At 54.8% G+C, this 21,364-nt stretch overlaps 1 protein-coding gene across 3 annotated transcripts in view; it reads left to right on the top strand.

The window, feature by feature from the left end:
- ABCC3 (ATP binding cassette subfamily C member 3) overlaps positions 1-21,364 on the top strand; it is a 46,476-nt gene that overhangs the window by 12,998 nt on the left and 12,114 nt on the right. For 2 of the 3 annotated variants that reach the window (XM_082605183.1, XM_082605184.1), the window contains exons 3-25: positions 180-305; positions 506-643; positions 1,478-1,603; positions 1,834-1,895; positions 2,622-2,753; positions 3,988-4,179; positions 7,256-7,433; positions 7,532-7,693; positions 8,570-8,662; positions 9,880-10,083; positions 10,188-10,334; positions 10,751-10,838; positions 11,214-11,280; positions 11,510-11,636; positions 11,718-11,894; positions 16,169-16,336; positions 16,668-16,860; positions 17,820-17,934; positions 18,123-18,270; positions 18,369-18,576; positions 18,833-19,143; positions 20,448-20,647; positions 20,803-20,929. In XM_082605183.1, the coding sequence (XP_082461309.1) occupies positions 180-305; positions 506-643; positions 1,478-1,603; positions 1,834-1,895; positions 2,622-2,753; positions 3,988-4,179; positions 7,256-7,433; positions 7,532-7,693; positions 8,570-8,662; positions 9,880-10,083; positions 10,188-10,334; positions 10,751-10,838; positions 11,214-11,280; positions 11,510-11,636; positions 11,718-11,894; positions 16,169-16,336; positions 16,668-16,860; positions 17,820-17,934; positions 18,123-18,270; positions 18,369-18,576; positions 18,833-19,143; positions 20,448-20,647; positions 20,803-20,929 (3,489 nt within the window). Of the gene's footprint in view, positions 1-179; positions 306-505; positions 644-1,477; positions 1,604-1,833; positions 1,896-2,621; positions 2,754-3,045; positions 3,195-3,987; positions 4,180-7,255; positions 7,434-7,531; positions 7,694-8,569; positions 8,663-9,879; positions 10,084-10,187; positions 10,335-10,750; positions 10,839-11,213; positions 11,281-11,509; positions 11,637-11,717; positions 11,895-16,168; positions 16,337-16,667; positions 16,861-17,819; positions 17,935-18,122; positions 18,271-18,368; positions 18,577-18,832; positions 19,144-20,447; positions 20,648-20,802; positions 20,930-21,364 lie in introns of those variants that run through there. The other variant, XM_082605185.1, reaches the window with a different exon arrangement.

Raw genomic sequence — 21,364 nt, 5'->3', positions numbered from 1 at the left:
TTCAATCAAGTTCTCCAGCAATGCTCTCCCCACCCTGGAGAAGCTTCTGGCCAGTGCCCAGCCCAGCCCTTGGGGGCAAACCTGGGCAGGTCTGCTGGTTTCAGGAGCAAAGGCTTCTCCCCAGCGGGGACCATCCCTTTCTTTGGGGAAGGAGGCCCCAACGTGTGCCCCGTTCACAGGCCTTGGGCGTCCTGCTGTGGTGTGTCTCCTGGACTGACCTCTTCTACTCCTTCCACGGCCTGGTCCACGGCTGGGCCCCTGCCCCCATCTTCTTTGTCACCCCCTTGGTGGTGGGGGTCACCATGGTCAGTGTGGGACCAGGGAATCTGGGTTGGGGAGGATCTCCAGTGGGTTGTGGGATTGTGATGGGGGAGCCATGGGCTCTGAGGAGAAGGCTGGACACCTTAGGAGTGGGTAACCCCAGAAACGTTTGGCCATGTGGCATGGGGAGGAATGGAGGCAGATGTGTGTGCTCTGCCCAGCCTCCCCTGCCCTCCCTGCACAGCTGCTGGCCACCCTGCTGATCCAGTATGAGCGGCTGCAGGGGCTTCGGTCTTCGGGAGTCCTCATCATCTTCTGGTTCCTGTGTGTGGTCTGTGGCATCATCCCCTTCCGTTCCAAGATCCTTTCAGCTTTGGCACAGGTAAGCGGAAGAGAGGAACCTGCCAGGTCCACTGCTGTCTAGGGATTGTCCCCAGAGCTCAAGGTCACTGCTGGGTCCCAGGCTCCTCCATTCTGCCCCTCCCCAGCTCCCAGGACCTCCTCTGCTGTCCAGTCCTTTTTGTGTCATTCCCTACTTGTTGTATCTCTGCTGAGAAGCAGATTGGTGAGCGGGGTGAGGACCATTGTAACCCAGGGGAAAGCAGCAAGATGCGGTCATTGTTGGCTGTTCGTGGGAATGTAGCAGCCACCACCAAGTACGATGTCTGTTCAGTGAGAACAGGTGCGCAGCCATGAACAGCTCTGGCCTTCCTGGGATCCCGTTGTCTTGTTCTCCCCTTTTTTCCCACCTCCCTCAGTTCCTGGCCTTCCTCTTGATCTTCAGTGGTGGGTGGGGGTGGTAGGAACATGGGGACCAATCTAGTGTCTCCCTGTTTCTCCATCTCAAGAGGAGGCGGTCAAGAATCTTCATAAGAGCTCAGGCTGGGAACAGCCCACTTGCTCTTTGTGATCTTGGGCAAATGCCTGAGCCACCTAGAGTCTCATTTCCTCGATTGCAGACTGAGTATCCTAAGGTTTCCTGCCTGTTAGGGAGGGTTAGACAAGGTGATGTAGGTGAGCAGGGCAAGTCTCCACAGAACAGTGCACCCCCTATGACCTTTCCCGTCTCTCAGAAGCCTCTGGGCAGGGGGACCCAGGTTCCCACTTTTGCTGACTTCTACCCCAGAGGGGTCTGGTGCCCCAAAGGACTCCTTGGGGCAAGGACTGCAGGCCCAGGGCTTCGCCAGCTCTGACGCTGCTCTCCGTTCTCCCCCAGGGCGAGGTCTCCGACCCCTTCCGCTTCACCACCTTCTACATCTACTTCGCCCTGGTGCTCTCGGCCCTCATCCTCTCCTGCTTCAGGGAGAAGCCACCGTTTTTCTCCCCCGAGAATATCGACCCCGTGAGTCTTAATGGAGGTGGGTGGGAGTGGGGGTGCCACAGCCCACCCCTCAGCCCAGCCCTCACCAGCATCCGCCATCCCTTCCAGTTCATTCCGTCTTCATGTCACCTCCACAGAGTGCAAACTGGGGCTTGGAGCCGGAAGGAACGGGGCACCCTCCTCCCTCTGCTCTGCCTTGAGAGGGTGGTGTGCACTGCTGATTTCCTCTGCCCCACTCTTGCACCTTCTAGAACCCCTGCCCTGAGGCCGGAGCTGGCTTCCTCTCCCGCCTGTCTTTCTGGTGGTTTACAAAGTGAGTTGGTTCTTCCCCAAGCCTGGGGCCCCAGGGAAGGGGGAATGGAGACGGGTAGTTGGGGGATGAGAAAGAGGCAGGGGAGCAGGCCAGGAGTTCAGGGGCCTGAGGAGCTGTGAACCCCAGTGGGCGTGGGGCAGGCGACGGTGGGGAAACCTGTCTGTTTGGGCTGGGGGCTGAGTACAGAGGCCGGTCCTGGCCCAGTTCTGATCCCAGTTCTGATCCCAGTTCTGATCCCAGGGCACAAGCCAGACCTGTGTCTGGCAGGCTGTGGGGACAGGCCTAGGGTCCTAGAAGGAGATCATAGTTAGTTCCCTGCTCTTTGGTCAGGGATAAGCTTGCAGCTCTCATTCCTTGGGCGCCCCTCAGAGCAGCTAGAGCAGGACAATTGTGTCTGTGACCTGGGTGACAGCGCATCAACCATATTGTACTGAGGAGGCTCCTCGGGCTGGGGCTCCATCCAGCAGGGCTTGTCATCCCCCAGGGCTGCGGCCAGCATGGATTTTGTCATCAGTGCCCAGGAGTCAATGGGGCATCTGGGAAGGAGTGAGAAAGGTCTGGAAGTAGGAACTTGGGGTGGGAGGCAGTGACCCCCATCCTGCTCACTGTGGGCATAAAGGAACACGTTCCTTGGCCACAGCTCCCTAGGGACACCCTCCTCTCTGGAGACCCTCGTCCCCAAGCTGCTAAACTCTGACCCAGGGTGGTGCTGCCTGTCCACTCCAGGTTGGCCATCCTCGGCTACCGGCGGCCCTTGGAGGAGTGCGACCTCTGGTGCCTGAACAAGGAGGACTGCTCCCACATGGTGGTGCAGAGGCTGCTGGAGGAGAGGAAAAAGCAGCAAGAGCAGGCAGCGCGGTGAGGCCCCCCTCCTCCCCCGTCCCCGCGCCCGCCCACCCCCACCCCTTCGTACGGCCCAGGTCTCCTGCAGGCGAGGCTGGTAGAGCCAGGAGATCACATGGCTGGGCGTGGGGAGGAGAGCAGGTGCAGGCGGTCCTGGGGTGGGCAGCTCCGGCCTGGGTCAGCTCTCCCGGTGCTGCTGATGCTGGAGAATGGCTGACACTTTCGTAGCACTTACTCTATCCCAGGCACCGTCCTTATCGTGCAGCCTAACGCGGTTGATCTCCGACAGCTACCGTGCAGGTGCTATTGCCTTTGTGTTCCAGATGAGGTCACTGAGGCACAGAGGTTTGATGATGCACCCAAGGTCCCCTAGTTGGTCGTGGCAAAGCCAGAATCCACACCCAGCCATCTGGCCCCACAGCACTCACCACTGCCCTGCCCTGCCTGACTTGAAGGGTAGATTCCAGGGACTTCCCTCAGGAGGGGAAGGGGCCAGGGGAGGAAGGTGGAGGCCAGCGCCCCCTCTCAATCCTGCTTCCTGCGTGGAGGCAGGGGCTGGAAGAGATGACCCTGTGGCTAAGGGCCTGCCCACTGGCAGCCTGTCTCTGGCCGACTACCCAGCCAAGAAAGCTGAGGCTCTGAGCCCTCCTTCTTCACCCATGTCCTCCCCCCCACCCCCCAGGACCGAAACCCCTTCCACCCACAACCTGGGGCCCAGAAATCCCATGCTGGTTCCTCCTGAGCCTCTGATGGCCGACTGGCTGTGAAGGAACCAGGGACATGGACTTGGTCAGCAGTGTCTTGGGCTCATGGCTTGGAGCCTCTGGAAGACCTAATGGCCCCCAGGCTGCCTGCTGCACCCCCTCTCGGTCCCTCCATGCCACCTCCATTCCCTCCCTGCTCAGCTTGCCAGTGACTAGGCCACTAGCCAGACCTGCCCATGTCTCCCTTCTTGTCAGCATCCTCCCTGGAGCCAGCCCTGGGGCGGGGGGGCATGGAGAGGGCCCCAGGTTGGGAATTGCTGGGTGTATAGTCCTTGAGGAGCAGTTAAGGCACCCCTTCATATATCCTCTAGCACCTGAAGACACTTGGGGATTCTCAGCTGGAAAGTCTCATCGTCCTTCCCCCTCCCAGTTCTGAGAGCCAAGGAAGCAGGCCTCCTACCTGGTCCTCACCAGCCCCGGTGGCCCTTGGCTTCATGGGGCCCATGTGCCCATTCCTACCCACTGTTCCTTCCTCCCCGGACCAGACACCAGGCTGCGGAGGCTTCTGGGAAGAGACGGTCCAGCGAGGGTGAGGTGCTGCTGGGGGGCCGGCCCCAGGCCCGGGAGCCCCCATTCCTGCGGGCCCTGATGGCCACCTTTGGCTCCAGCCTCCTGCTCAGCATGTGCTTCAAGCTGATCCAGGACCTGCTGTCCTTCATCAACCCACAGCTGCTGAGGTCTCTCTCCATGCTCCCTCCCACGCAGCCCTTCCCGGGGCAAGGGGCTGGCCGGCTGGCCGGCCTCGGGGACAATGGGTAGAGAAAAGAGCCCCAGACCAGGGACCGAAGGGTCTCTCCCCACTTTCTGTGTGACCTTTGGCAAGTGGCAGAGCCTCTGCACCTCATTTCCCTATTCACACCCAACTTATCTGGACTAAGTACAGCTGCCAGGTACCCTGCTGTATACGTTAACATACATTCTCTCTTTACATCCTCCTGACAGTCCTACAGAGAGGTGCCCTTTTCCCGTTTTACAAACAAGGAAGCAGAAAAACAAAAAACAATCCAAAAAAATGAGGAAATGGGAACTCAGAGAGGTGAAGTGACTTGGCCAAGGGTGCACAGCTGGGAAAGATGGATTTGAGTCCAGGGCTCTGAACTCCATCTACGGTGCTCCTTCCAGATGATAGGCTCCGCCATCTATCACATGAGTGGCTTGGGCTAGAAAGAGCTCTCAAATGAGGGGATGGGAAGGGGCTAGCAGCTGAACCCTCAGTCCTTTGACCCTCCAAGCATACATTTGTGCATTCATTGGTTCAGTGAACATATTTTGAGCCCCCAGCGTCCCAGAATGGTGTCAGACACTAGGTATACAAAGATAACTAAGATATGGTCTTAAAGTCTGTGGGAGAAACCAATGTGTAAATCTATTAGAGCACAGTGTGGGCGGAGGTGTACTTAGGTGTCTGAAAAACCCCCAGAGGAGCAAGGAAGCCAGCCTGGGAAGGGGCAGGGTACACTTGCCAGCCAGAGAGGTTATCAAATTTGGAAGGACAGGCAGTTTGCTAACTAGGTGAGGAAGGAGGGGAAGGTACAAAGTCACAAAGTCACATGACTCAGGAACTCCAGGTACTTCTGAACGGTGGTGGTGGGAGGGTGACCAAAGGTAGGGGCAGGACAACAAAGGGAGGGAGGGAGGGCTAAGGAAATCCTTGAAAGATTTGAAGCCAGGGAGGGGTGTCTGATTTGCGTTCTGGAAGGTTCCCCTGCCAGTAGTGTGGGGGAGGCAGGGTACGGTGGCCCCGTGGAAGTGGGCTACCCAGGCCCAAGGAAAGTCCAGGTCAGGGATGAGGCAGGATTCAGGAGCTACGCTCTGGAAATGAGTGTTGGTGCCAGGGAAAGGGAGGGGAAAAGGGGACCTGGGTTCTGGCCTGGGTAGCTGGAGGATGATGGGTCTTTCGCTGAGATGGTGAACTCAGCAGGAAGAGAGGCCTGGGCCCTGGGCAAGGTGGCGAGGGGCATCTGGGCCATTCTGGGCCTGAGTTGCTGGAGATTCCCAGCTAGCTGGAGATCACATTTGCAGAGGCATCGGGTGGAAGCCCAGGGTCCCATATCTGTGGCTAACCTCTCCCAGAGAGCCCATGCAGAGGCCCCAGACAGAGCCCTAGGACATTCTGACAGGTGTGGGTGAGCAGCAGACTAGTGTGCAGGGGACGAAGTGGGGAAAAGAACCCAGGTTGTGGAGCAGGGCACAGAGCCCCCTTCCGGGGGAGGGCGTGGCCTCCAGTGAAGCAAGTTGACCAGTATAATAGAACCTGAGGAAGGCAACGTGGAGTTTGTTGGGGACTTTGCCAAGAACAGAGGCTGCGACACAGGGGAAGGGCCTGAGAATAGGGTTTCTGCAGTGGAGATGGGGCCAGTGGAGGTCTAGAAGCTTCCTATAAAGGTTCTTAGTTTTCTAGGGTAACAGAGTACCACGAACTGGGTGGCTGAAAACAGAACTGTATTCTTCCGCGGTTCTGGAAGCCAGAGGTCTGAAATCAAAGTGTCGGCGGGTAGGGTCCTTCTAGAGGCTCTGAGTGAGACTCCGTTCCATGCCTCCCAGGTTCTGGTGGTGCTGGCAGTCCCTGGCATTCCTAGGCTTAGAGACTCATCGCTCCGATCTCTGCCTCCATCTTTGCATGGCATCCTCCTGTGTGTGTGTGTGTGTCTGTCTGTCTGTCTGCATCTGTGTCTCTGTGTGCAAACCTCCCTCTCTCTTCTCCTATAAAGACGCCACTCACTGGGTTATGGGTCACCCTACTCCAATGTGACCTTATCTTAACTTGATCACATCTGCAAAGACCCTGTTTCCAAATAAGGTCACATGCACAGGTACCAGGGGTTATGACTTGAAATGTCTTTTGGGGAGTTACACCCAACCCACAGCAGAAGAAGCCTGGCCATGACCATGGAGGTTGCTCCATGGGGTCAAGGGGAGGTTTGTCCTAACATGGAGGAGACTTGGTCATGTCAGTCGGCCAAGGCACAGAGCTGCCAGTGGAGAGGAGGATACTGAAGACCAGGAGAAAGGGGGCCAACGACGACACGTGTTCCTGAGGAAGCAGGTGGGATCCAGGGCTTGGGGGGCAGGACCCGGCATGGAAAGTTGAAAGGACGCCTCCTGTCCTGAGGCAGGACACAAGGAAGAGAGCAAGTGTTTGCAGGGAAGTTTGTGGTTGGCAGGCAGTTCTCAATGGGAAGATGTACGTGGGCAGCTGCTGAGAGAGGTGGGCAGTGAGGACAGGTGAGAGGATAAAGGGGGAAAAGGACTGCGGGAGAGGAAGTAGACTAGGGCCCCGGAGAAGGTCACTGGGCAGCGTTGGAGGCCGCTGATACTGCAGAGGATGGATTTGAGGGGCGAGAGTCTGTGTGGTCACGCAGTGGACTTCAGAGCCCTCGGCAGCCCAGAAGAAGGTTCAGGAAAGTGTAATCAATGGACATGTTGCACTGCTTCCTGCCATATTGTCCAAGGAGGCAAGAAAGGCAGGCCGGCGAGGCAGGTGGCCGGAGCATGGTAAAGGGGTGGGTGGCAGGGGGCCATGGTAGGTAGGAAAGGAGGTGGAGGCAGAAAGGGGTAAGGATGGGGGCATTGAGGCAGCTCTGCGCCAAGTGCCCCTGGTCTGGGTGGGGCTGTGGAGGGCCAGCAGCCTCCACCTGAGAGGTTTCAGAGGCAGGGGCGGAGTGGAGGCTGAGGGGAAAGGGGAGGGCGGCCGTAGAGGGGGCAGACCGGGGGAGCCCTGCCCACCCTCATGCCTCTCTCCTCACCTTCCAGCGTCCTGATCAGATTTATTTCAAACCCCACGGCGCCCCCCTGGTGGGGCTTTCTGGTGGCCGGGCTGATGTTCGTGTGCTCCGTGATGCAGACTCTGATCTTACACCAGTATTACCACTGCATCTTTGTGATGGGGCTGAGGGTTCGCACGGGCATCATAGGTGTCATCTATAGGAAGGTCAGCTGGAGCAGGGCATGGGGGGCTGGGGAGGCCAGCCCTGGGGAGCTTTGGAGAGACTCGTGGGCCCAGTCCATCACCCTGCTGTCCACCTGCAGGCTCTGGTCATCACCAATGCAGTCAAACGTCAGTCTGCTGTGGGAGAAATTGTTAACCTCATGTCAGTGGACGCCCAGCGCTTCATGGATGTTGTCCCCTTCATCAACCTGCTGTGGTCAGCACCCCTGCAGATGATCCTGGCAGTGTACTTCCTCTGGCAGGTGACTCTTCTTTTTTTTTTTTTTTTTTTAATAAATTTATTTATTTATTTATTTGGCTCTGGTCTTCGTTGCTGCGCGCGGGCTTTCTCTAGTTGCAGCGAGCGGGAGCTACTCTTCCTTGCAGTGTGCGGGCTTCTCATTGTGGTGGCTTCTCTTGTTGCGGAGCACGGGCTCTCAGCGCACGGGCTTCAGTAGTTGTGGCTCACAGACTCAGTAGTTGTGGCTTTCAGGCTCTAGGCTGCAGGCTTAGTAGTTGTGGCTCATGAGCTTAGTTGCTCCACGGCATGTGGGAATCTTCCTGGACCAGGGCTCGAACCCGTGTCCCCTGCATTGGCAGGCAGATTCTTAACCACTGTGCTGCCAGGGAAGTCCTGGCAGGTGACTCTTGAGCCCTGATCTCTGCCCCCTTCCTCTGACCTTCTCCTTCCTTCAGATGGGACAAGAGAGGGTTATTCTGGGTCAGCAGAGGGGTGGGGGACAGGACTGTGAGGATGCTGGTGTCTGCAATCAAGTCTTTCTAGCCTGTGTGATAATCCTTCTCACAGAACCCAGGGGAGGGAAGAGGGACTTGGAGGCAAGGTAGGTATGACTCTGACTGCCATTGCCTGTCTGTATTTGCCTTCTTGTGTGTCTGGACACCCTTCTACGTCTGCCTGTTTGTCCCTATTTCTTGTCATTATCTGATGGCCGGCTGTTTTTGCACATGTTTTCCTCATGTTGGCTTTATCTGTGTGTCTGCTCTTTGCCGTCCATCCGTTTGGCTGACCACCATCTTCTGCTTCTTGCCCTTCCCTGCATTTCGGGTCAATAGGCCTCTGTCTGTTGGGTTCTGTCTATATACTCTGTCTGTCTAGTCTATCTATTGTGCCTCCTCAGAACCTGGGTCCCTCTGTCCTGGCTGGAGTCGCTCTCATGGTCTTGCTGATCCCGCTCAATGGAGCCGTGGCTGTGAAAATGCGTGCGTTCCAGGTGGGTGCTAGCAACTGCTCCTGCCTGGAGCCTTGGCCAGGTACCTGGCGGAGGGCAGTCACTAACCTGGGCCTTACCAACTACCTTGCTCACTGAGTACGGATGGCTCCAAGCCACTTTCACAAACCTTAGCTTACTCTAACCCCCATCCCTGAGAGGGTTTTAAAAACATTCTCATTTTGCAGCTGAGGAACCAAGGCCAAGAGAGATTATAGCAAATCCAGAGTCAGGCAGAGCTGGGATTCAAACTCGCCTCTTCTGGTCTAATGAGAGTTTCTCCACCACACTGTAATGAGTGTAAACAGCCAGTCATTCAGTCCTTTATTTGCAAACATTTACTGATGTCTTCCCTAGCTTCCCACTGTACATAGGATAAATGACAAATTCCCTGCCACCACCCACCAGGCCCCTGCTCGCCTTTCAATCCCTCACCTCCTGCGATATGGCCAAGTTTCATCCAGTATGGCCTTTCTTTTCTCCAAGTCAACAAGCTCTGAATACCTCTGGGCTACCATACATACTGTTCCCTGGCATGTGCGTCACCCTCCCTTCCTTGCCCAGTTCCCTCCCTTCCTTCACCTCCCAGCATAAACTCTGATTTCCCAGTCCCTACCCCGTTATTCTCTCCCAGAATCCTGTAACTCCCATCGGAGTATGCGTAATAATTTATTAAGCATGTATTCAGGTGGTTTTTTGCTTCCTGTCTACCTCGCCCATCAGACTGTCAGCTTCATGATGGCCAGGGCCTTGAGTTGTTCATCATTATCTGCCCTGCATCTAGCACATGGCCTGGCACATAATAGGCACTCAATAAATTGGGGTGAACGAATAGATGGATTGGGCATGCTGCACCCTGGGTTATAGGGACTGGGGAACAAAGAGGAACAAGGGATCTATTCCCTCAGGCTCACATCGAGTTGAGGCAACATACATGCACAGGGTCCCCTATGAGAACGTGCCTTAGAAACCCAGAGAAAGGGCAGAGGATGCTGCCTGCGAGGGTCAGTGATGGGGCACGGAGGTTGGAGCTGGATTCTGTCCAGCAGAGAAGAGGGTAGGTCGGGCTGGGCATTCCAGGCTGGGGTGCAGCACAGGCAGGCAGGGAGGAGCAGTGAGCAGTCCGGCTGCCACGTGTGTGAGTGCAGGGAAGGTGTGAGCCCCTGTGGGTAGAGGTCTGGGGAGGGGCTCGGGGTGTGCACTTTCCACACTCTCCATAGGTAGAGCAAATGAAATTCAAGGACTCACGCATCAAGCTGATGAGCGAGATCCTGAGTGGCATCAAGGTGCTGAAGCTGTATGCCTGGGAGCCCAGCTTCCTGAAGCAGGTGGAGGACATCCGGCAGGATGAGCTCCGGCTGATGCGCCAGACTGCCTACCTCCATGCCACGTCCACTTTCATCTGGATATGCACCCCCTTCCTGGTGAGGCAGCCCTGCCTGGGCTGGCGTCCCGCCTCCTGCCTGGCCAGCCTGGGCCTCTGGACCCTGCAGATGCCACCCTGACACCCATCCCCACCACTGCCCAGGTGACCCTGACCACCCTCGGGGTGTACGTGTCCGTGGACAAGAACAATGTGCTGGATGCTGAGAAGGCCTTTGTGTCCGTGTCCCTGTTCAACATCTTAAAAATTCCCCTCAACGTGCTGCCCCAGTTAATCAGCAACCTGGCCCAGGTAATGCTGGATAGGGCCGGGGGTTCTGCTGGAGTTTGGGCAGGTTGATGGGGTCACTTAGGGTCAGGGGATAATCAGGGAGAGTTATTGGAATCAGGGGAGGGCCATATGGCATTATGAAGAATTGTCCCAAGTTGAATGAGGTCATTGGAGTCAGGGGCCATTTGGAGTCAGAGGAAGTCAGGTAAGGTCCTTGGAAACCCAAGTTCTGGAGACAGCCTCCTGTTACCAACCTGGACCCTGTCTTTGGCCGTGGGAGCCGGCCAAGACTCCGTCATGGGAGGGGCCCTAGCACCAGCCTCTGGGCCCTCAGGGGGCCCAGCCTCACCCAGGAAGTTGGGGGCCAGCAAGGGTAAGAGGAGATGGTACAGGAAGAGCACAGCTTCCAGGGCTGACCCACACCCTTCTGCATGCAGACCAGTGTGTCTCTGAAACGGATCCAGCATTTCCTGAGCCAAGATGAACTTGACTCCCAGTGTGTGGAAAGGAAGACCATCACCCCAGGTCCAAACAGCCTCTACCTGGGCTGCCCCTGCCCCAGCCACTGCTCCAGAAAATTCTCGCTTCCAAGCTTTTAACTTTTCTCTTGTGACCCCCTTTTCTCCATCCTCATATCTGCTCTCACTCTGTGCCCGCCTTCCTCCTCTTCTGGCTCTTTCCTCTCCTCTCATCATCCCTCTCCAGGCCTCCCCCACCACCTTCCTTCCCTAGGGCTCCCCCTGCTCCTCCCCAGGACTTCCTGTCTCCCCTCCCTCTCCCCCCCCCCCCCGCCACAAGACTCCCTGCCCTCCCCCTAGGGCTTCCCACTCCTCTCCCCACCCAGGGATCCTCCTCCCCTTGCCCTGGGCCCCCTGACGCTGTACACCTCTGTCCTCCCAGGCTATACTGTCACCATACACAATGGCACCTTCACCTGGTCCCAGAACCTCCCACCCACCCTGCACAGGTACCAGCTTCCCTTCCCTTCTCAGCTGCCTGAAGTGAGCCAAAGGTCAGATCAATAATGGAACCCAGCCCCACTCTCACGCTTCAGTCTTTGGCCTGAGAAGCAGGAAGAGCCTCAGCTTGCCAGGGTGGTGTCTGAAAGGGAGGAGGGCTTGGGTCTCCAGGGGGAAGGTGGGGGACCAAAACCCTGATTCCTCCTCTGACTGGGCTACTTGTCTTCTTGCCCCCAGCCTAGATATCCAGGTGCCAAAAGGGGCACTAGTGGCTGTGGTGGGGCCTGTGGGTTGTGGGAAGTCCTCCCTGTTGTCTGCCCTGCTGGGAGAGATGGAGAAGCTGGAAGGCAAGGTGTATATGAAGGTGAGAGGGGCAGGGACTCCTGGGAAGGGAAGCTTGACCAGGCCTTGGGCAAACCCCGAGGTAACCTTCTCCTTTGGCCAGGGCTCTGTGGCCTACGTGCCCCAGCAGGCGTGGATCCAGAACTGCACTCTTCAGGAAAACGTGCTGTTTGGCCAAGCCCTGGACCCCAAGCGGTACCAACAGGCTCTGGAGGCCTGTGCCCTGCTAGCTGACCTGGAGGTGTTGCCTGGTGGGAGCAAGACAGAGATCGGAGAGAAGGTACAGGCTCCTCTTCCATCCTCGGGGGAATTAGCACATAGAGCTGCCCACCTCAGTCCAGCCCAGGTCCAGATATGCATTCATTCATTCATTCATTCACACAGTCGTGTAGTATCATGCCTAGCTGTGTGCTAGGCACTGGTGAAACAGAGCTATTACTGGGGGAAATTGACTTGTAAACAGGTAGGGGCTGTAGAATGTCCTGGGGGCCAGGCTGAAGGCCTGTGCAGGGTACTGGAAGGCAGTAACGGGGGTAGTCTGCATAAGGAAAAGCATCACTTTTTTTTTTTTTTTTAATATTTATTTATTTATTTGGCTGCACCGGGTCTTAGTTGCAGCATGCGGGATCTTCGCTGCCGCATGCAGGATCTTTAGTTGCTGCATGTGGGATCTTTCAGCTGCAGCATGTGGGATCTAGTTCCCTGACCAGGGATCGAACCCAGGCCCCCTGCATTGGGGGCGCGGAGTCTTAACCACTGGGCCACCAGGGAAGTCCCAAAGCATCACTTTTGAGCTGAATCTTAATAGCTAAGGAAGAAGCTCTCATCATTCATCAGATTTTGTTACATACCTACTATATGCCAGGCAATATTATACAGTAGTAAATACACCAGACTAAAATCTCTGCCTTCATGTAGCTTACATTCTACTGGGGGAAAGAGATGATAGCAAGATAAATCAGTAAAATATATAATATTAGATAAATGCTAAGGGGAAAGAATGAAACAGGGAAGGGATATAGGATATGTGCAGGGTTGTATTGTTAGTGTGCTTTGGGAAAACCTTACTGAGAATCGGAGACTTGAACAAAGTGAGGGAGTGGTCCGTATCTTCGTACATGAAGCCCTGTCTGGGACATTTGAGGCAGAGAGAGCAGTAAGTGCAAAGGCCCTGAGGCAGGAGTGTGATTGGGGCACTTAAGGACCAGCAAGAAGAAGAACAATGTGGATGGAGTGGAATGAGCAGGGATGAGGAGGAGGAGATGAGGTCAGTGAGGTGTCCAGGCAGCCAGGTCACACTGGGCCTTGGAGACCACTGTAAGAACTGTGGCTTTTACCAAGTGATGGAAAGCCTTTGAAGGTGTGAGCCGAGGGGATGGTGGGTGGACTGGCATTTCTGTGCAATTTGGTGTGACTGGAGGTTAGAAGGGGTGTGGAAGAAACAGGGTAAGGTAGAGCCTTGAAGACTTTGATTAAGGTTTTGGCCTTTACCCTAAAAACCATGGGACATCAGTGAAAGTTTTTATTTTTTAATTGATTTATTAATTTTTATCCGTCGCAAAATATACATAACATAAATCTTTACCTTAGAAATCCTTTTAAGTATATAGGTCAGTAGTGTTAAGTACATTCACATTGTTGTACAGCCAATCTCCAGAACTCTTTTTATCTTGCAAAACTAAAACTCTGTACCCATTAAACAGCAACTTTTACTTACCCATTCATCCATCAATGGATACTTACTTGGGTTGCTTCCACCTTTTAGCTATTGTGACTAATGCTGCTATGAACATGGGTGTGCAAAGATCTTTTCAAGACCCTACTTTCAATTCTTTTTAGTACATACCCAGAAGTGGAATTGCTAAATCATAATTCTATTTTTTTTTATTTTTTGAGGAACTGCCATACTGTTTTCCATAATGGCTGCACCATTTAACATTCCCACCAACAGTACACAGGTCTCCAACTTCTACACATTCTGGACAACGCTTGTTTTCTGGGGCGGTTGTTTGGTTTTTTGTTTTTGTTTTTTGGTCATAGTCATCCTAATGGATGTGAGGTGGTATCTCACTGAGGTTTTGATTTGCATTTATTTCCCAGTGATTAGTAATGTTGAGCATCTTTTCATGTGTCTATTGGTAGTTTGTATATCTTCTCTGGAGAAATGTCTATTCAAGTCCTTTGCCCACATTTTATTCAAGTTGTTTGGTTTTTTGTTGTTGAGCTGTAGGAGTTCTTTATACATACTAGATATTAACCCCCATCAGATATATGAGTTGCAGATATTTTCTCCTATTCTGAAAGTTGCCTTTTCACTCTGCTGACTGTGTCCTTTGATGCACAGAAGTTTTCAATGTTAATGTGGCCCAATTTTTCTAGTTTTACTTCTGTTGCTTATGCCTTTGGTGTCTTATCCAAAAAAATCATTGCCAAGTCCAATGTCATCAAACTTTTCCCTTGTGTCTTCTTCTGAGTTTTACAGTTTCACCTCTTTTTTTATATACTAAAATTTCAGTGTCTCAAAGCAAAGACATCCTCTTACATAACTATAGTTGAGTTATATCAAAATCAAGAAATTTATCATGAACACAGTATTATTACCTAATTCACTGTCTGACATTTGAAATGTCATCATTTGTCTCAGTAATGTCTTTTTTAGCTATTTTCTTTCCTGGTCTAGGGTTCAATCCAGGATCATGAGTTGCATTTAGTTGTCATATCTCTTTATTCTCAATAAATCTGGATAATTCCTCACTCTTTGTCTTTTAGAACATCAACACTTTTGAAGAGTACAGGCCAGTTATTTTGCAGAATGTTTCTCAATTTGAACACGATTAGATTCGGAATATATTTTTGGGGGGAGAAAACCAAAGAAGTAACGTTGTGTCCTTCTTGGTGCATCATATCAGGAGGCACATGATGTCAGTTCATGCGTTACTGACAACGTTAACTTTGATCTCTTGATTGAGGTGGTATGGTCTACTGATGATTTCATTTTATAACTTTCATTGATGATTTTTGCCTGAGTCAGTGTTTACTGTGATGTTGGCCAAATGTTGATTTTATAACTCCATTCCTTCTATAGTTATTAGTTGGCTTATTACTTATTCATTAATTTTTTTATATCAACGTGGGCTCATGATTTCTTATTTGATTCAATGTGTTATAATCCATTACCATCATTTTTTATCTTGACGTTCAACTTGTCAGTGAAGAGTTTTAAGCAGGGACAGGAATTGCATTTTGAAAAGCTGCCCTGGCTGCAGTGTGCAGGGGCCCAAAGGCACAGGAACCAGTGAGGGGGCTCTCATGGTGCCCTGGGGAAATGAGGGCCTGAGCCTGGCAGTGGGGATGGGAAATTTTTAAGTAGGAGTCGAGATTATAGGAATCCAGAGTAGACCTCCTGATCTACGATACAACTCCTCCTTCCCACCTCTCCTGGACCCACATTGACCTCGCACACACAAGCCTGATTTCGTGCCCAGAACCTAGTAACACTGGAGAAAGACTGGTTGGTTGAATGCAGGCACGTTCACGCATCTCAGTCACTACAGCTTCCATGTCCACCCCTTGCTTCTCAGCAGCTCCAGCTCCCAACCCACATTTGTTCTCCCCAGGGGTCAGTTTCTCAGGGTATCCCCAAAGAACTGGGCCTGTTCCAGAGGGAATGAGGAAAGCTGGTGGTAGGAAAGCAGGCTGTATGTCTGGGGTCTGCCCTCTAGGCCCAGCTCTGCTGCTGTGTGCCTCAGTTTCTGCATAATGGGTTTAAGGAGTGAACTTACCTCCCCTCTGGTACGTGAATGATCTCAGGGTTGATGAATTCTGGGGTGGATGCTGGGTTTCCATCCTTGCTTTTGCCCTTAATAGTTTGGGACCCTGGACAAAGCCATTAACATCTTGAGCTCTAGTTTCTTCATCTAGAAAGTGGGGCTAATGATACCTCCCTGGAAAGACTGACAAGAGGACCAAATGGGATAATTGTTATGAAAGTCATCCGAGGGCTTCCCTGGTGGCGCAGTGGTTGAGAGTCCGCCTGCCGATGCAGGGGACACGGGTTCGTGCCCCGGTCCAGGAGGATCCCACATGCCGCGGAGCGGCTGGACCCGTGAGCCATGGTCGCTGAGCCTGCGCGTCCGGAGCCTGTGCTCCACAAAGGGAGAGGCCACAGCAGTGAGAGGCCCGTGTACCGCAAAAAAAAATAAAATAAAATAAAAAAAGAAAGTCATCTGTGAACCATATGGTTGATGGGAGAGTAAAAGTCCTATTAAGGACCTCCTGGGGATTTCCAGCCTCCCAGAGTATGAAGGTGGAAGGCAGGGAAACCAGCTGGGCAGGGAGCAGGATGTCCTCACCTGCCCTGGGAGGACTCTGAGAGCCACCACCCCTTCCTCCATGGCCTTAGAGCTTCCCAGATACAGGACCAGGCATATGAAGTGTGAATTTAGAGGTCTGCCTTTTTGAATGACAACAGACAGAGCCCTTGTCCCCCTTGTGATGACCTGACTCCCTTCTACCCAATACACACCTCTCACCTCCCTCCTCCAACCCATCCAGGGCATTAACCTGTCTGGGGGCCAGCGTCAGCGGGTCAGTCTGGCCCGAGCTGTTTACAGTGATGCTGACATTTTTTTGCTGGACGACCCATTGTCAGCCGTGGACTCCCACGTGGCCAAGCATATCTTTGACCGAGTCATTGGGCCAGAAGGTGTGCTGGCAGGAAAGGTGAGGCCTCCCAGAGGCTAAGGGGGCTAAGGTGAGGTCTAGGGCCACAGGAGAAGACTGGTGGGAGGCCAAGGGGTTCGGGTGAGACCTGGAGGTATGGAGGGCCTGAGGAACAGGAGCATGGGCTGGGCAGCGGGGGAAACCTGGGGCGGGGGTCGGGGACGGCGCCCCTCATGCACTGAGCCAGCTGCGGTGAGCACGGGGTGAGTCCCTGACGTGCCTGCTCATACTGCTGGCACACAGGCACCTCACACTCGCTCCGTGGCCCCGCGCTGTGCCAGGGGTGTGTGCTGAGGGCAGTGGGAGTGATAGCCTGCTGCCTTCTCCCCAGACACGGGTGCTAGTGACGCACGGCATCAGCTTCCTGCCCCAGACGGACTTTGTCATAGTGCTAGCTGGCGGGCACGTGTCTGAGATTGGCACTTACGCAGCCCTGCTGCAGCGCAACGGCTCCTTTGCCAACTTTCTCCGCAACTATGCACCTGATGAGGCCAAGGAGCACCAGGAGGCCGACAGCAGGACCGGTATCTGCCATCCTGGGCCCTCCGTATTCCCCTGCCCTCCCAGCATCTCCCCTGTCCCGGAGCCTCTGAGTGTCTGTGGACAGGCCCAGTGTTTGACAAGGGAGGTTCTGGGGAAGTTGGACCATCTGTGTGATGTCAGACATCACCAGCAGGGAAAGTGACCGGGATGGATTCAAGTCCTTCCTCCTCATCTTCCTTCATGTGTCAAAAGGGCCTAAGGGCCCAGGCCCAGCTTGTACGGCAAAACTGTTTCACAGATGAATTGTTTAGTTAATACGCAAATGCTTGGAAAAGTCATTTATTTATCAACAAATATTTATTGAGCAATTACTACGTCCAAGCACTATTCCAGGCGCCGAGACAGCAATGAACAAACAGAAAAATCCCTGTCCTCATGGAGCCTATTGAGACCCCCTTGTTGCCCAGTCCTGGCTCCCCAACCCCAGGCTCCTGGCTGGCTCACAGACCTTCCCCTGGGCTTTCTCGCCTACTTCCGTATATGCAGCTAACATGTCTCGAGCATTTACTAAGGGCTGTGCCCCTTGCAAGCTCTTGACACACATTCTCTCCTTTAATCCTCACAATGACACGATGAAGTAGGTACTATTATTATCCCCATTTTACCCGCCTGCCTAAACTCATGCGGTGAGGAAGTGGGATTTTAGCTCAGCCAGTCTGACTCTAGACCCCAAGCTCCTGACCCTTGTATTTGAATCCCCTTCTGCGTGGTCCCTGTGGGGAGCTTTGCTTCCCGTCTAACCTGAGTCTTTCTCGCCCCCCTTTTTCTTTCCAACACGAAACTCGTCCTTTATTTTTATTGCTGTTCTTGCTGCCCCCTCAGTCCCTCTCACCTCGCCTCTCGCTTGTCCATTCAGGCCTCTTCATTGGCGTGGGGCGGGGCATACCAGGGGCTTGCGGGGTGAGCTAGCCAAGCTCTCCTTTCTGCCTCCCCGCTGCAGCCTTGGAGGCCAAAGAGGATGAGGAGGTGCTGCTGATTGAGGACACGCTCAGCAATCACACAGACCTGACGGATAATGAGCCAGTGACATACGAGGTCCAGAAGCAGTTTATGAGGTGAGCACCTGGGAGCTCTCAGCCCCCGGGAGACGGTACCAGGGCTCCCAAGCTCTGACGGGGGGCGCAGGTGGGCGTTCTCCCTGACACACCCCGGGCCTCCGGCTGCAGCCTGAACCTCCTTCTGGGGCTCTGTCTGTGGCTGTGCTGGAGGCCTCCTCCCTGGGCCTGACCAGTTGCCTCCACAGACAGCTGAGTGCCATGTCCCTGGAAGGAGAGGGCCAGGGTCGGCCTGTGCCCAGGAGGCGCCTGGGTGCGGCAGAAAAGGTAGTGCAGGCAACAGAGGCAAAGGCGAGCCGTGTGCTGACCCAGGAGGAGAAGGTGGAGACAGGCACTGTGAGTAGCTTGGGCGGGGAGGGATGGAGAGGGTGGGCAGGCCCCTAGCAGTCCCGGGGCTCCCCGGAGTCCTCTGTGCAACCGCTGTGGCCATGCAGGTGAAGCTGAGTGTGTTCTGGGATTACGCCAGGGCCGTGGGGCTCTGTGCCACGCTGCTCATCTGTCTGCTGCACGGGGGTCAAAGTGCGGCTGCCATTGGGGCCAACGTTTGGCTCAGTGCCTGGACCGGTGAGGCTGTGGTGAACGGCCAGCAGAACAACACCTCCCAGAGGCTGGGCGTCTACGCCGCCCTGGGATTTCTGCAAGGTGAGCCTGCAGAGATACCCAGAAGGGGCTACAGTGGCCCCTTCCTCATCTCTGGGCTGCTGGGCCCCCCAAACCATGCCCTTGCCTCTGAATCTCTCTCCACTGTCACAGCCCCAGGGACTCCCTAACCCACCCTAGCAGTCTACCTGCCTCTGAGCCTGCCTAGTTCACCGAGGCTATCCCCCATCTCGGAACCTGCCCTTGCATGCCTGCCACCTGGCCCAGGTGAGCGAGCGCCCCTCTCCTCCTGCACCAGGGCTCCTGGCGATACTGTCAGCCATCACGATGGCGGTGGGAGGCGTCCAGGCCGCGCGCTTGCTTCACCAGGCACTGCTGCACAACAAGATGCGCTCGCCACAGTCCTTCTTCGATACGACGCCCTCAGGCCGCATCCTCAACCGCTTCTCCAAGGACATCTACGTCATCGATGAGGTTCTGGCTCCCACCATCCTCGTGCTGCTGAATTCCTTCTACAACTCCATCTCCACCCTCGTGGTCATCGTGGCCAGCACGCCACTCTTCGCTGTGGTCATCCTGCCTTTGGCTGTCCTCTACCTCTTTGTGCAGGTGTGCCCTGAGTGGGTGGGCGTGGCTTTTTGTGGGCACGGCCGTTGTGTGGCCGGGGCTCTCCCAGGGGCCACCAGTAGTGGAATGTAGGGAGGTCAGGCCCCGCAGCTTCACTGCTGGATTTGGTTCAGTAAATACCTCTTGGAAACTCATTTTCCTCACCTGTAAAATAGAATCATAGAACCTACCTCACAGAGTTGTTGATAGGATAAAATGAAATCCTTGTAAATTGTGACTGGCCCTGGAACTCCTTCCTGCTGGCTATTTTTTTTTTTTTTGCGGTACGCGGGCCTCTCACTGCTGTGGCCTCTCCCGTTGCGGAGCACAGGCTCCGGACGCGCAGGCTCAGCGGCCATGGCTCACGGGCCCAGCCGCTCTGCGGCACGTGGGATGTGGGATCTTCCTGGACCGGGGCATGAACCCGTGTCCCCTGCATCGGCAGACAGACTCCCAACCACTGCGCCACCAGGGAAGCCCCTGCTGGCTATTTTTTAAGAAAATATTGTCAACAGTTTGAGACACATTATCCTTGCCTTCTTTTTAGATATATCTAAACTTACATACATGTTTTTAACATGGATGAGTTGATATCATTCAGATACAGCTACCTATAAGAGGCATATGTGTTGCTAAGCCCCTATCCTGCCGTCAATTAATCAGTCGAGGCAGGTAATCCACAGGTGGCCAGAAGCTCAGGCCTCTGTGTGAAGACTGTGCTCTGTGCTGGGACGGGGGACTCTCAGATGCAAATCCTACATGGCCCTGGCCATCTTGGGGCCCACAGGGTAGAAGATGGAAAGTGGAGGCAGAACTGTGTTTTCGTGGGGCTGAAGTTTAAACAACTGGGGGGTGGGGCGGGGAGAGGCTCTTTAAGGAAAAGAATACAAAATTATCTTATGTTTGCAAATTCTGCAAAATTTTGATTGTGTGAACACACTGCTAGGGCCCCTAAGTGGAGACAGGCATCGTCACTGACAGGAGGCAAAGCAGAGTCAGGGCAATAATCTAGGCCCCCGCAGAGGTGGGGGGGTCAGGAGCTGAGAGGCAGTCGGGAAAGGCTTCGTGGACAAAGTGGCCTGGAACAGTGAGCAGAGCTGACCAGGGGGGAAGGGTGGGATGAGTTCGTGGAGCCGTATCAGGCCCCCAAGTCTTGGGTTCTTCTGGGCGGAGCGGGAGGCAGGGAACAAGGTCTTCTGGGCCAGTGGAACTGACGGGGAGGCGGCTCACATGGGTCCAGAGGGCGTGCTGGGCTGAGCTGGGGCCCCACGGTCCTGACTCCAAGCTCCTTCTCCATCCCCTGTCAGCGCCTCTATGTGGCTACGTCACGGCAACTGAAGCGGCTGGAATCTGTCAGCCGCTCACCCATCTACTCCCACTTTTTGGAGACGGTGACCGGCTCCAGCGTCATCCGGGCCTATGGCCGCAGCCAGGACTTCGAGGCCATCAGTGATGCTAAGGTGGACACCAACCAGAGGAGCTGCTACCCCTACATGGCCTCCAACAGGTCAGAAGCAGCTCCCTCAGCCCCTGCGCCTCCCATGAGTTTCCACCAGTGTCTCTGCGGGGGAGACCCTGGCGTTCTGGGTCCAGGCCCCTCCCTCCCCCTGAACAGCCCCCTTCTTGAACCTGCCCCATTTCCTCCTCGCCTAATCCCCGCAGGTGGCTGGGGGTCCGAGTGGAGTTCGTGGGCAACTGTGTGGTGCTCTTCACTGCACTCTTTGCTGTGATTGGGAGAAGCAGCCTGAGCCCAGGGATGGTGGGCCTGTCTGTGTCCTATGCCCTGCAGGTACGCAGAGGTCTGGGTCCTGGGTCAGGGCCACCACTGGGGCAGAGGCCACACAGGTTTCACAAGCATCTCCTGAGCACCTCGCTCTGCCGCAAATGGGGGCCAGCCACAGGTTCTGCTCCCAGTCAAGGGTGGAGAGTCCCTCCCACCAGCAGGGGATGGTCCTGTGGGGCGCACAGACCTTAGTGGAGGAAGGCACAGAACGTAGGAGCCCAGAGGAGGTCTCTACCTTGGAGTGTTGGAGAAATTATCTTGGAGCTTGGCCCCAAGAGACAAATAGAATTTGCCCTGCCTGCATAAGATCTAGAGGTCAACCCTGACAGGGGTCTGGGGGCAGGGACGTGGAGAGCTGGAATACACCTCACTTCACAAGCCTGCAGAGAAAGTACACAAAGCAGGTAACTGGAGCCTGGGAAGGTCACCCTGATATCAGCC

The sequence above is a fragment of the Mesoplodon mirus genome, assembly GCF_964341445.2.
Source record: "Mesoplodon mirus genome assembly, chromosome: 18".
NCBI lineage: Eukaryota > Metazoa > Chordata > Mammalia > Artiodactyla > Ziphiidae > Mesoplodon > Mesoplodon mirus.
This window is presented reverse-complemented; position numbering and strand designations above follow the sequence as displayed.